Source organism: Arachis hypogaea, chromosome 12 (genome assembly GCF_003086295.3).
Source record: "Arachis hypogaea cultivar Tifrunner chromosome 12, arahy.Tifrunner.gnm2.J5K5, whole genome shotgun sequence".
Classification (NCBI taxonomy): Eukaryota; Viridiplantae; Streptophyta; class Magnoliopsida; order Fabales; family Fabaceae; genus Arachis; species Arachis hypogaea.
Window position 1 is genome coordinate 7,877,528 of NC_092047.1, and position 15,552 is coordinate 7,893,079.

The 15,552-nt window shown below is 32.5% G+C and overlaps 2 protein-coding genes across 8 annotated transcripts; both read left to right on the top strand.

The window, feature by feature from the left end:
* Positions 1–1,086: 1,086 nt before the first annotated feature.
* On the top strand, positions 1,087–3,601 carry LOC112726653 (14-3-3-like protein D). The gene is made up of 7 exons (XM_025776133.2): positions 1,087–1,437; positions 1,953–2,259; positions 2,356–2,443; positions 2,565–2,674; positions 2,772–2,920; positions 3,051–3,106; positions 3,193–3,601. Exons 1-7 carry the CDS (start codon positions 1,365–1,367, stop codon positions 3,193–3,195), a joined length of 786 nt encoding a protein of 261 aa, XP_025631918.1. The 5' UTR covers positions 1,087–1,364; the 3' UTR covers positions 3,196–3,601.
* Positions 3,602–4,694: 1,093 nt separating this feature from the next.
* Positions 4,695–9,934, top strand: LOC112726654 (bifunctional riboflavin kinase/FMN phosphatase). 7 transcript variants are annotated; one of them, XM_025776135.3, is made up of 11 exons: positions 4,695–5,533; positions 5,726–5,836; positions 5,959–6,148; positions 6,384–6,514; positions 7,093–7,162; positions 7,417–7,482; positions 7,754–7,905; positions 7,996–8,073; positions 9,084–9,220; positions 9,382–9,480; positions 9,587–9,934. In XM_025776135.3, the coding sequence occupies exons 2-11, from the start codon at positions 5,746–5,748 to the stop codon at positions 9,677–9,679; spliced, it is 1,107 nt and encodes a 368-aa protein (XP_025631920.1). In that variant the 5' UTR covers positions 4,695–5,533; positions 5,726–5,745; the 3' UTR covers positions 9,680–9,934. The 7 variants fall into 7 exon arrangements, with proteins under 7 accessions (XP_025631920.1, XP_072064732.1, XP_029146380.1 ...); XM_072208631.1 differs by having other exon boundaries at positions 4,710–4,864; positions 5,732–5,836; XM_029290547.2 differs by having other exon boundaries at positions 5,211–5,533; positions 5,716–5,836.
* The last annotated feature ends 5,618 nt before the right edge of the window (positions 9,935–15,552 follow it).

Genomic DNA, 15,552 nt, shown 5'->3' on the forward strand with positions numbered 1-15,552 from the left:
TGGTGGTGGAGGAGGAACTGATACAGTCATGGGAGGATAAGGAGCTGATACAGTCATGGGAGAAGGCGTAGGAGGTGATCTCCAGACAGTACCGGAGGTGGAATCGGCAGTGGCAGGGGTGGAGTCTAAAAGTGGGGTGACGGAGCAGAACCTGACTGGTGCGGTGGTGGAGGAGGAGTCTGATAGTGCCCTGGAGGAGCTGTCCCATGCCGGGTAGAAACACCGCTCGACGTCCATGGTATGTCGGTGTCGTCTCTTCTGTGGCGATAACGATTGGCCAAGGCATCCACCGCATGACTGGGTGCTCCGAGGATCTCGAACATGTCATCGATGTCCATCATATTATCGGATCCAATGTCGAACTGGGGCTGCTCCCAAGCTCTGTCATCAGTCGGGTGGTCAGCTGAGGTACCCGGCATAAGCCTCGAAGCAACGTCAGCCTCATGGTCAGCGAAGAATGCGTCAGAGGGATGCTCTACATGCGCATCGGGAATGACATCCTCGTGTACCCCCTCCTGTCAGGCATACTTGGCCTCCTACTGCTGGTCTGCATCATGAGGATCCCCACCGTCCCTACGGACGCGCTGACCACGTGCCTGTCATATCTCGGATGCACTGCCCTTAATCACTCTAATTGTGCATATCTCGGATGCAGTGGGTAAAAAGTAATTTTGGTCATATCACGGATGCACTGCATCCGAAATATGACTAGCACATGGCGTGTCACAACATGATAACAGTGCATCCGTGATACGCTTTTAATGTAATTTCCTCCACCGCATCCGAAATGTGACCCAAAATATATTTTAGTAAATAGTTGTACGTTTATTTAAATTGGTAAATATTATATTTTTAATTTAAATAAAAAAATCCTTAATTAGCACATGTTTTTTTCTTAACCACATTTTCCTACCTTATTTTTCTCTAATGTCATTAGATTTATCGATCTAATTAGACTTTAATTTTCATATAAGAAAAGTGAAAAAGCCCAAAAACATTTAATTGGCCATGGATTTTAACGTGGCAATCTGTGACTGGCTAAAAATTTTACTTTAGATTTTAGAGGAACACGCGGAGCTGAATGATTGGGTAAAAGTGGAGTTAGTCTCCGCCTGTCGCGCACGTAGGCAAATCCGTGCGAGTCCCTCGTCTTTGTCGAGCATCAAAAGGACCGAACAGCATAAAAATAAAGAAAAGTAAAGGGCAAATTCGACATTTCACTCACCCCACTTCCCTTTCCCTACCGATTACAGAACCCGAGCACGAAGAATAACAGAGACACAGAAACAGAGAGAGAGAGAGAGAGAGAGTTTGATAATTTGTGAGAGAATTTCTCAGAAACCCTAATTTCGGAGAGATCGGTGATGGCTTCGTCCAAGGACCGTGAGACCTTCGTCTACGTCGCCAAGCTTGCCGAGCAGGCTGAGCGTTACGAAGGTTTACGGCTTCTTCCTTTTCTTCTCGGACCCCCTCACATCGATGTGCTTGAATTTTTTTGATAACTGATGTTTTTCAAATTGCTTGTTTTTAGTTGATTTATGCTCTTCTTTGATTTTATAGCAGTTTCTGTGGAAAAATTTTATTCTTTTTTCGATGAGTTTGGCTTACTGCATACTGTTCACTGTCAGTTTGGTTGTAAGGTGAGTACAGAAAAGGAGATTGGTTAGGTTTAGGTTTCTCTTACTGTTGGAAGTCCTCAATTATTTTGTAGTTTCATTTTGCTGATTTTGTTTCCTTAGAGAAATTTTGGAGATTGGTTAGAGTTTGAAGATTTGAGCATGTGATTAATTTTTGTAACTTTGGGGCTGCATGTTCAAGTTGTGGAAATGATAGTTTTAACTGTTTTGAGTATTATAGTTGATTGAAGGGTGTTCTCATTTGCCTTTGATCTTGTCAAATGTGAAGCTTAGCTGATGATGCTTTTGTCCTTTTGTGCTTGTGAATTGTGACAGAGATGGTGGATTCAATGAAGAAGGTCGCAAATCTTGATGTTGAACTCACTGTTGAGGAGCGGAATCTTCTCTCTGTTGGTTACAAGAATGTGATTGGAGCTCGCAGAGCATCTTGGAGGATCTTGTCTTCCATTGAGCAAAAGGAGGAAACTAAGGGGAATGAAGTAAATGCGAAGCGGATTAAGGAGTACAGGAACAAGGTTGAGGCAGAGCTTACAAACATCTGTAACGATGTTATGAGGGTGATTGATGAACACCTTATACCTTCGGCTACAGCTGGTGAATCAACTGTGTTCTATTATAAAATGTTGGTATTCAAGTCTGATTCGTCATTACAGGTTCAGTGTTATATTTTTTGTTATGGATTAGGTGACTGTAAGGTGTTTGAATAATCTGTTAACAGGAAAGGAGATTACTATCGTTATCTTGCTGAATTTAAGAGTGGCAATGAGAAGAAGGAGGCTGCTGATCAGTCAATGAAAGCATATGAGGTGCTGTTTATATTATTATATATTGTTTTTGCTGTTTACACTTTGACTGCATCTTCTTCGCCATCATGTACCGAAGATATCTTCGGATCTGCCAATAAATATTGCTTTTTGTTTATTGCAGTCTGCTACCACTGCAGCAGAGGCTGAATTACCCCCTACACATCCCATTCGTTTGGGTCTTGCTTTGAATTTCTCAGTTTTCTATTATGAGATCTTAAATTCACCTGAGAGGTTTGTCATTTTCATTTTCTATCCTGAATTATAATGGTAGATTGGAAACTTAGTGTTCAGTATGGGATATGCAATTTAAGCATTTTCCAAAATTCAGGGCCTGTCATCTTGCAAAGCAAGCTTTTGATGAAGCTATTTCCGAGCTTGATACCTTGAATGAGGATTCATACAAAGATAGCACCTTGATCATGCAACTTCTCAGGGACAACCTTACCTTGTGGACTTCTGACATCCCAGAAGATGGAGGTAGTTAATAGTTATTTGTAGAAATTCAAGTAACCTTGTTCTATTGTTTTTCTATTACTTTTGCTAATATATGTAATAAGAGATGGCACTAGTTTTCTATGAATGTTCACTCCATTTTTCTTGATTGCAGAAGATGCCCAGAAAGTCAATGGCACTGCCAAGCTTGGTGGAGGTGAGGATGCTGAGGTTAGTACTTCTCTCAACTTGGTTCCTATAATTTCGTTTCTGTTTGATTGCATCAATTCATACATCTAATTACCTTCTTTTTGCAGTGAGTTGATGCTTGGTGCAACCTCCATAGGACTTTGATGCATGTGTTTGGGAATGAAACAAGAGGGCTGAGCACTCATCTGTGTATTAGCTAGAGATAGGGTTTTTCTATTTGTTTCCTCTTCTCTCTCTTTCTCTTTCTCTTTCTCTCTCTCCCTCTCTCTCTGTTGTCTTCTTGATTGGTCATACTTCCCAATAGGGGAAAAAGAAACAAACTCCATTTGTGCTATAATTATTGTATGGTTTTTAATTTGTGTGGTGGCTGGAAATGGTCTGTTTCATTCCCTGCCTTTCCTCCTTTGTGGGGAAATTGATTGATGAGTATTGCTTATGTTGTAATCCCCTATTTCCAATGAAATACTGCAACTTCATATGGAAATACTGATGTATTCCATATTGATTTTTAGATTATACTTCATGGCATTTTACTTTGACTTCTAAACCTTCACAATATCATATATTTTGAAAAGATTGGTACATTGGGTTACTACTCTCATTTTCATGGCAGTGGACCAACCATACATGTAACTGAATGCAAAGTTAATATTAGGTAAATTTATGAGTCTAATCATGAAATGGGGTATGATTGAAAAGGTAAGAAACTACTGAAGAGTGTGTAATGTTTTAATTTTTGTATTATCACCAGGGTTGGAAGCTTGAGGTGAACCAGGCCAAGTTTAAGTTTACGAAAATTGAATTCAATTTATTAACAATCAAGGCTAATTGAAAAGTTTAAGTTTGGCTCAATTGCTCAAATAGTATATCCATAATTTGTGTGTGTATATATAAAGAAAATTATAAATTTTATATCAAAAGAGAAATATAAAAATGTATTTCTTTTATCATAAATAACCTAATTAAATTCGTCTTATTTATTTATTAATTATTTAATCTGCAATAAAATAGATTAAAAAAATATGATTTAGATGCGATATAAATAAAGCCATATTAACTTCACATATTTAGTAAACATGCATGTCATATAAATTAAAAGTATACATAAGTAAATATGTATTAATAGTAATAATAAGTAACATATAATTATAATCAAGTGCATGAGTCCAATTAATCGAGTTTATCCAAACTTAAATTTCATTTAATATATGAGATCAAATTTAAGTTTAGACTTTGTTCACATACTCGTAAACTTAATTTATTAAACATTTAATGATCTGAATTTGAATTTGTTAAGAAGTCAGTTTGAGTGTTTATCAATTACTTTGGGTCTTGATTGATACTGATACACAATGTCATCATTGCTCTTTACATAATCTCATGGCTAGTAAATATAAAAGATCATTTACACATAACTTTAAAATGCCATTACCTTTACCATAGTTCACCTGAGGGAAGTATACTGAAGAAAAGAATAAAAGAAAGAGATGCATTATTTGTAATGATCATCCCATGTGAATCCTATATGCTTTATTTAATAGTAATAGTAAAAGAGTATGATGTTGACTTATTCTATGAATAAGGATGAATTATATACCAGTTATCACACATCTCTCAGAAAATGAAAGGGATTATTAAAAGTAAGGGATTTCACTTCACACATCATTTGAGGGCTGCTGATTTGGGAAGAAGATGGGATGATCCCAAAAGATGCTCAGAAGAGAAAGCTCTGTCAGTGTAAATAACACACTTCTTAATCAGCAGTGGCTACCGTTAAAGGCACGTGCACCTATTCAATAATTTTCCACTCCAAATATTTTTCCCCCACAAAACTCACTTCATTCCATAGAAGTTTAGAAAAAATTTTAAGAGGAGTGTTAGGAGTTAGCAAGCTTTGTAATTTATAGTTATCAATTAATTATCATTAATGTTTTTAATAGTGTGAGATTATATTTATAGTGTAAAATTATTTACTTTTTTTTTACTAGTTAAATATTGATAAAATTTTAATAAAAGTGCTAGTTTTTAAATTTCTCAATTCTTAAATATTCCGTATATGCATTTTTTTAATATTGATATTTACTATACACAACATAAAAGTAAGAAAGTAAAAGTATAATAAAATATAATATAATAATTTTGAAGTTGAAGTATACATTTTAGAATGTAATTTGTATACGAGAATGTTGTAAAATTTTCATACAATTTTGAGCATGAAAAGTTTGGTGAAAGTGATGAAACTATGAATCGCATATAAAGTATAAACTGATAGTGGCATCGCTTTATGCCGCAAATAATAAGTTCCAGTGGATGGAATATCCATAGGATGATGCTCTTCTAGTGACTCACGTTCACCAACTGTTTGATACTTTGCTTCACCCAAAAGACCAAACCACGCTGCATACCCCGCTCTGGTTCTCAATCATAGATTAATTCCTTACACACAAGGTGATCAAGTTCTATATAATCTATTTGAATAGTTAATTTAGCATCTAACTCTGTGTTAATTACCAATTCATTTTGTGTGCACGTTCCCTGTGACATGCAAGTAAATGAATGGAACTGGACCATGTGGTATTTATTTATAGGATTGCCAATCACTTAATAACCTCGTATTGTATATAACATAGATTTGGATAGGCACAGGTTTGGTTGCTGCCATGAGTTGCTGTTATGAGTTCAAAGGTTGCAATGAGGAAACAAAGATTTCAGCTGTCATTTTTGACTTGGATGGAACACTTCTAGATACTGGTATTGTATTCTTTATTACCCCTTTTGTTTCTCTCTATCTATGTTGTGGCAAAAAATGTGTTTCCGAAAAATGTTATGTGTAATTATTTTCGTTCAAATGTATGTTGATGCTTGTGGTGCAGAGAGAGCAACAAGGGGTGTGTTGAATGGATTTCTGGCAAAGTATGGAAAGGAACTTGACAAGGAGAAGGAGGAGAAGAAGAGGGTAGGGATGACACAGCAGGAATCTGTTGATGTAATTTTGAAGGACTATGAACTCCCATTGACACCTGAACAATTCATCAAAGAAATCACTCCTCTCTACAGAGAAAGGTAACACTCAAATTCTTCCTATAACAAAAATTTATGGCATTGGATTGATTCTTAATGTTGAAATGAAAGGTAACTGCTCGTTTGATACACAAAAACACTAAATAGTTAGGTGGATAAATTAATTGTTAACTGTAGTAGTTAGTCAGAAATGTGATTTTCTAAACATGTTTTCAAAGCTGATGGAGATTATGGACATGTTTTTCTGAACTTTTTTTTTCCAAATCAATTGGTTTAGGTGGACAGAAGCCAAAGCCTTGCCCGGTGCTAATCGCCTTATTAACCATCTCAAGAAAAATGGAGTGCCTATGGCCCTTGCTTCAAACTCCTTGAGAGAGAACATAGATGTGAAAATTTCTCATCATAATGGTTGTTTCCACTTTCCTGTTACCTAGCCAGTTATCACTTCCTTTTTTATTTTTATAATCACCATGCCATTTGTAATTATGCCAAGGAAAAACAGCATACTTTTAATTCCTTTTGCTTTCTTTCCATTATAGTTTTGTAATGAACCAAAGAATTAGCCTAATGTGTTTAAAGTTTTTCCAAAACACACACGGATGATATGACTTTGGAGGAATGTGCATCATTATGTTTGATAATGGTCATCAAACTCGAGAGTTGTGTTTAGGTAAAAAAGTTTACTATGTTAAAATTGTAAATTTATATTTGGGAACCTAAACTTACAAGTTAATTCCAGAGTTTGATAACCTTGTGGCTGATTAGTAACTGGAAATTTAAATTGATTGAAAGCAGTTCCTGAGTAGAGGATCTGCTTTGGAAAGATTTCCTTCTAAACCACAGGATGAAATTGTCTATACTTTTTTTTCTTTTTCTTTTACATTTTCCTTTTGTTCATGAATGCTTTTTGCATTGCCATGTTATATAATAAATTTCCAGCTTAAACTTATATATTTGATGATGTTTATAAGAATTGTTTTCTGCAGGTTGGAAAGAAAGCTTTTCTGTAATTCTAGGAAGTGATCAAGTTAAATCTGGGAAGCCTTCTCCGTATTTGTAAGATTCTCTGCTACTTGTAATTTTAAACATTGACATCTGAAATGCCTTGAAGGGAACATACGAAATATTTATAAGGTCCCCCAGGCAGAGTTCTTTCAGATATTCTCTTGACAAAGTCAATAATCCATGGCCATCAGTCTCAATTCCATGCAATGACTCCATATTTTCTTAGTTTTACCTACATGTCCATTTTTTAGTTAATTTTACTTTTGCAGTTTGATCATGCTAGTAAGAAAGTCTATCTGTTACAGATTTGAAGAAGCTGCTAAGAAAATGGGTGTAGATGCATCTAACTGCTTGGTGATTGAGGATTCCTTGTAAGTTCCCCAGAGTTTCTCCAAGAATATATGTTTAGTTTTATTTTGTGATTTTACAGTCTACAATATTTTTATTTCATGACTTACTGCTAATAAATCATTGAGTTCTTGACCAATTATGGTAGCTACTAAACATTCAACCCTGTATTATCATAACATCTATGCCAAGTTTTTATTCACCATTTGTGCAGCCACTCAAATGTTCTTTGTTGTAATAGTCATCTTTGCTGCATATAATTTGTGTTCTGCAAACTGCAATGTACTTTACCAGGGTTGGTGTCAAAGCAGCAAATGCTGCAAAAATGAAGGTAGTAGCTATACCGTCTCGAGGAGAAGTCGATTGTTATCTACTAGCAGATACTGTGCTTCACTCACTTTTAGAGTTTCAACCTGAGCTATGGGGCCTTCCACCTTTCGACGACTGTATGCACCACACTCACATCTTAGATTTATTTTTTATACATACTATATTCTCAGATGAGACCAATCTTTACAACCCAAATATTTGTGTAGTGCTAGATAACACATTGCCTATTGAGCCGATTCATGTGAGTGGTGTGTATGTTAGTGGAGCTCTACATGAATCTACAGGTTGGTGAAATTCTTATTTTCTTTGATTTCATAAAGTTGACAAGGTGATGAACAACTAATATTTTGTGTGTCGTGAACTATCATGTTCCTACTTAGATGAGTTATGACATTGAAGTAAGAAGTTATCTAACATACTCTTTAAACTAATTAGGAATGTGATTAATCTCAGATCTTTCAAAGCAGCTAACACAGTCACTCATTCCTTCAACTACACTCTTTCTAATTTAACAATTTTTATTTCAGCAAATTCCTAATGTTGTCCCTCACTGAAAATATGAAGGACAAAGTCGTTTCTCAAGATTTAAAAATGAGAAACTTTTCCATTCAGAAAAGGTAATTGGAAAAAACTGGTATTTGCACAAGCACAAAAACACCCACACAAAGGTCACAAAATCAAGGGAGTGGATAAGGAAATCTCACCCATGTACTCGTATTGAATTTAGAAAATGCAGAATTACAGTATGAAGTAATGAAACAGTAGGAATGAAAGATAGGGGCTGATATTAGAGAGCCAGCCTCTCTCCTAGTCTAATTCTCACTCCTTATTCCCAAAATCTGTCTTCTCTCCCTCAATCTATTATCAAATACCCTCAGCTCTCATGCTTCCCTCACTACCCGAGCCATGTGGCAAGTTAGTTACAACCATATTTCCCAAATCATTCTTTCCCATTTTACCCCCTCTCTTATTTTTCCTACTATAATGAAAAGGTAGAGGTGGAATTTTCCTTGATTTAAGATTTGAAGCTTCTATTCCTCTCTCCTGATACCCTTACATCATCAGGGAATGTAACAAATTTGTTCTTCAATACAAAATTCGCACACATACTGGAAGGACTAATATGTCTACTAATTTTGAATTATAAGGGAGTGTCAAAATGGTGAGGGATGAATTTGTCACTTTCAAATCCTAACGGTCCACTTTGTCCCTTGTGTTTCTGGCTAGGGACTAAATCAAAGGTTTATCATTTTCTTTTTATATCAATCTGATGAACTTTAATTCCTTAATGCAGAGAATGCAACAGGTGCTCTTCCTGGTCAAGTTTTTGGACTTTACTTTGGTTGGGGCAAGGTTCATGCTGATAGGAACTTTAAGATATTGGTTAGCATTCATTTGAACCATCTCAACCATGTTGCCAACAAAAGAATAGTGAGTAGCCAAAAAAGAAAAATGATAATCTTTTTTAAAAAAATTCAATGCAAAATTCTTCTTAGTATACAACATATTGCTATCTGGACAAACCATTGATTCTCTAAATGCTGCATTAAGAATATATTCTCTAATGAAGATTATTGTGGCTCATTTTGCAGCATATATGCCTTATTGATCCCAATAGTGATGACCATATGTATGAGCAACAGCGCATGCAAATTCATCTTGTTGGCTACATAAGTGCTTTTGACAAGAAGGTAATGATGATAATCTTATTATGCATGATGCCAAACAAATCTTAACAAAACAAAGTTGACTCTAGTAATTTTCCCTTTCTGGTATCTAACTTGTATGTATGAACAGGAACTCACATCAAGGGAATTGGAGAAACTAGAAGAATACAAGTCTATTGCAAGAGCTTCACTGGATTTACCATCATTCACTTATTCTTTTTAAGTAAAATAAAGCTTCACGTGGAGGATGCAGTTCACGTGAGGCTTTACAGTAATTGTTTGAGAAGATGAAACAAAAATTATCTAACTTGTTGCAGATTTCATAGCTGTGGAATTAATTTTATAACATAAGACGTGCATTGAAATGATTCATAAGGAAAAGGAAGTGCTTGTAAAGTTGTAACAGTAATAAATAATATATTACGAAATTCTTAAAGTGAAAATGCAATAATATAGCAATCAATTGTTGTTCATCATCCATGCATGCGTATATGTGGGAAAGAAAAATGCTATTGCTTCTTTAATTTTTCTTGGTTCTAAATTATACTTGAGAGTTGAGTGAGTCCCTAGAGGAAAAAAATACATGTATTGTTATTATAAGAACATTGATTATAGATAGACTAAACTTTGGTGCTGCCATGAGTTGCTGTTGTGAGTTCAAATGTTGCAACGAAGAAACAAAGCTTTTTTGAAGCTGATGGATAATATAGACATATTTTTCTGAACTCAATAAATATGGAGCGCTAATGGCCCTTGCTTCAAACTCCTCAAGAGAGAACGTAGACACACAAATTTCTCATCACCATGAAGGTTCTTTCCTGTTACTTAGCTAAGCAGTTACCTATAAGTCAGATTGGCCATTCTAGCTATGAATTGTTAATGCATGAATTTATAAGAATAAGTTTGTATATGAATTACAAATGTCCATAAGATCTATCTAACTAATTATAATGCTGTTTTATAGAGGAATTGGGTTGATACCTAAAAGTAATGACCAAAAAATAATAAATTTTGTTGTTCATCTAGTATTTTTTAATTATTAGAAAATTAGCAAAATTTATTATTTTTTACTATGAGTTAGCCGTTAATGTTTAAAATTATGTGTTAAAATATATTATTAGATTACTAAACTAAAATAATTGAGTTAATAACTAAAAGAAATGATTAAAAATAATAAATTCGGCTGGTCATATAACATGTATCTTCTTATAATTAGAAAATAAGATGTACAGAAAAACAATAGTATAAATGGTTAATTTTGACTTACAAATATAAGATTTTTAATTTTAATTAAATAATGTTTTTCTAAATAATAAAAATAGACTTGTTATTCTTTTTCAAATTTTTTGTTAAATAACTTTTTATATAAAAAATAATTTATTTTAGTCACGCAAAACGCATAAGTCAAGTTTACGTAAGTTTAATATAAAAATCCTTCTTTTCATGATTTATAAGAGCATTTTTAATGTTTAGTATTAATTCCATTTTATGTTGGGTCCCATAAAATATCACATAAGTATTTGTGGGATCAGTGACGAATCCAAAAAATTTTGATAGTGGGGCAAAATATATAATATAATAAAAAATTTTATAATAAAAATATTATGTGTAAATTATCAAATTATTCATTAATCGTTAGATATTTATATATAAATATATGTATTTTTAATTTGTATTTTTTATTTCAATATGTATACATGTGATTATTTTTTATGTACATATAATATAATATAATTAGTCTTTAAAATATATAATTTACAAATTAAAATACTAAAATAGTAATTTAAATGATAACATATAATTTAAAATTGGGTAAAGTATATTTTTTATCCCTGAAATTTAGCAAAAGTTTTAAAAATGCACTTAAGTTTTATTTTGTTTTAGTTTTGTCCCAAAATTTTTTTATTTGTATCAAACATACCGTTGACGGCTAAATTTTCAAAAACTTTAAAACTAATCTAACAATAATGCATGAAAATTATGCTTAATTTGCTTATGTTGAGAGTTGTTCTTATGAAATTGTTGTTGAATTAGTCTTAAATTTTTTGAAAAATTAGCCGTCAGGGGGTATATATTTGATGCAAATCGAAAACTTTTTGAATAAAATTGAAACAAAATAAAACTTAAGTGTATTTTAAAAACTTTTGTCAAACTTTAGGAACAAAAAATATACTTTACTCTTTAAAATTTTATTATTTAGGTTTTATATTTAAAAAAATTGAATAATCTTTTTCTTAATAATAATAATCGAAATATATCTCTTTTTATGTAGAATAATACTACATATTGAAGTTTTTTGTTAACTAAGTCCAACCAAATTAGTCTAAGATAACAAAAATCAGTTATGACTAACATTATTCAAAGTCTTATTGTTTAACTTAATTAGATTTAGTTCATAAAAAAACTTGAATGTGTAGTATTAATATATATATATATATATATAAATTTACTTCTCATACAATTAGAAGCCAAAAATATTAAAACTAATATAAAAAAGATAAATAATACTGTTTCGAGTCGATTTCTAAGAAAAAACACAAATTTTATTTAAATTGAGAATTGATCATTCTAACAATATCTAATATAAAATTTTTAAATTGACTATGAAGTACCAAAAATTGAGTAAAAAATTATTGTGGGGTCAAATTTAATAATTTAGTGGGAGCAAATAAATTTTATTATCATATACTACTAAAAAAAAATTTTAAATTATAGTGGAGCATTTGCCCCCACACTTATACACGTGCACCCGTCCCTGTGTGGAATCATATATTATAATATTTAATTTAAAATTTAATATAAAATTTGTCACTATAATATTTAGTTTCATTTCAATTTAAACTTTAAATTATTTTTAATTATTTTAAATAAATTTAATTAAATTGTGAATATTTAACTAAAATAAAAAATATAGAATTAGAAAATTAACAATTATATACCATATTTCAATTGGGCGGAAAATTAGAATTTTGTAAATAATTTAAAAAAGAACTTACGTTAAATTGATTCGGATTTATTTTCCTACCAAATTGATGATAATAAAAAATAGAATAATAAAATACGAAGTACAATTGAATACATCTAATTTATTTGAGTAAATTTTGATTGAATCTTTGTTACAATATTATAATAAAACAACGTTATAATATTACAATAAAACGTTATAATAACAATGTTACAGCAACATCATTAGTGTTCATTGAATGAGTTTAAATAAATGGCAGCATTTCACTCTTCTTTTTTTTAAGTAATACGATATCTTTTTACTATATTAATGCCATTTCAAAAATATATCCAATACAAATTTTAATTTTAAATTAGTTCATTTAAATACTCAAAATTAATCTATTGGAGTTGCTCTAAAATTCTCTGCTAATAAACATGCCACATCATTTTATATTTATGGCAAAGAAGTCTTAATTAGCACAAGTCGTAAATTTAATTTCCATAATGTTTAGAATACAATAAAAAATCAGCTCAAATTAGAGGTGTAATCAATTCAGTTTTAGGTTGAAGATCAACCTAATCGACCTGTTTGATTCTTTCACAATATCAACTGTTTAGTTTGTTGTTTGTAGGACAATCGAACCGAACCAAACTAACAGCGATTTGATTCGGTCGATTTTTCATTTTTTTTTTAAAAGTTAATAATCAGAATTTCAATCACCATAAAATGAGTTTAAAACGGTCAATAAACTAAAATAACAAGAATATATCACATCCAAATTCAATATAATTTTAATTTGTCCCAATAATTAAACATAAAAACAAAGATAATTAAAAATGCTTAACAAACAACAAAAATAAACACACTTTAAATTAAATAATAATCGAAATAGCCACTTTAAAACTAAATAAAAACCAAAACAGCCACCATGCTTAATCTGAATCCACACCAGATTCATCATCATTTTCTCCGATTGGTGCAATTTTTACAATTCGCCCTCGTTCAATTGAGAGTTTGAACTTGAAAATACACCGAAAGCATTTCCAACATACACCAATTTATAAACCAAATACACCAAAACATGAACGAAACAGATTCATCAATATAATAATTCAAATTCAGAACTCCTATACTTCATTTAATTCAAACCATCAACCATGAACTTAAATTTTCACAAACAAAAACAAAAGTATTCACCTACAAAATTATAAACTACTAACGAACTACATTAACTAGATTCGAACCACACTTTAGCCACTTGATTCGATCCAAAACAATAATCCACTTCGCCCTAGTTCAGTTGACAGTCTGAATTTGAATCATTCATTATCTTCAAAAACGAAATACTTATTAAAACCTAATTTCACAGCTTAATTTCAAAAACTTTGATCCAAATCTTCAAATCACATAAAAGAGCATTGATTTTGAACAAAGAGAACGTAGAGAAGGAACTGAACATAGAGAAAAAAGAGAAATACAGAGAATGCAGAAATAGAAGAGAATGTGAAAAACGCAAAAAATACTAAAAAAATCCGAAAAAAAAAACAAAATCCACATGAAAAAAAGCAGTTATATATATTCACACATTGAGTCAAAAGTTTATTAAAGATATAGCGCGTGGAGGTAAATTAGGTCAAAGCTACTTGGTTGATTAAAAGACTTGAATATAGAAATTTATTCAAAATATAAATATATAAAGGTAGCACAATACATGTACATTGTGGTCCACTAATTATGATTTCACACGTCAAATACCTCTTTATATATAATTTAAAAGTTTATGAACTTGTGCTTAAACAAAAATTTCTCTCTCGAGAAATTGGTATGAAAAAAAAGGGAGGGGATGGACAAATTGTATGATAAATAAATGAGTATTTATTCATTTTGGTCCTCAAAAAATTTTAAATCAAACACTTTTATTCCCAACTAAAATTAATTATTCGATTGGTCTCTAATAATTAATTCCGTCAATCACTTAAGTCCTTTGGGTCGTCAACTTTAACGGAAGATAAAATAGTCCCTGACAACTCTAACAGGGGATAAAATGGTCCCTGACCTCATTTGTTCAGAAACGACATTGTTTTCTTCCAATTTCCATCATATCTCTCATAATACTAACAGTCTAACACTGTAACTTCAAGTTACATAATGCACACTCTACAATTTCAATGTTCACAAGAAGAAAAATCCTCAACTTGTTCTCAACCAATTCATACTCGGGAAACTAATGACTATGTCTCTCGAGTACTTGTCGTCTTCGATGGATCACATGAATCTTGACAGCAAGTCTGATTTGTTAAGACTCATCGTTGTTGTCGCCATCTCCCTCCTCATCTACCCTATCATCTCCATAACCACATTGTCTACCACTCCAATCGCTTCCTTCAGCTTCTTCTCCGAAGCAATGTTCAGTAATCGCTTCAGTTTCTATATGAGTGGCAACGACGACATTGCTCATTGTACTGATAGCTTAGATACGAGGTTGAGGCTGTCTGCCAACTTGAAATCCGAAAGAGAAGAAATGAAACACTTAGAGTCCATTTCAAATGAGAATTTGCATATGATGTTGAAGAATAATCTTCTCATGATGTCCTAATGTCCAACAATCTATATTGTTTGCCGGAGAGTGGAGAAAGTCGTACTCTTGGGATAGTTGTAGAACTTGGTTTTGAGGATGTGGTGGACGTCGTCGGGGTTGGAGGTGATGCTGTTATCGAGGACGTGGAAGTGGATGCTTCTGGTGGGTGAAGTGCGGAGGAGGTGAGTATACCAGTCAGAGAGATTTAGGAAGTATGTGGTCCATGACATGTTGAGATAGATGCAACATTGATGAATGAGATTTTTGACGGTTTAGAATTTCACAATTAAATTCTCGTCGAAGTATAGCTTCTAAACCAATCAATAATCCTTTCATACAAATATTTGTTTGTCACAAGTAACAAACCCCTAAAATTATAAACCGAAGTATTTAAACCTCGGGTCGTTCTCCCTAGAAATTGCGATAAAGTGTCTTGTTATTGGTTGAAGGTATGTTTTGGAGTTTTTAGAATAAGAAGCAAGAAATGTAAATGGCAAAGGAAATAAACTAATAGCTAAAAAGGTCTTGGCAAAGTTTGGTGGTCAAGGATCTCTATCCCTATCACTAACCA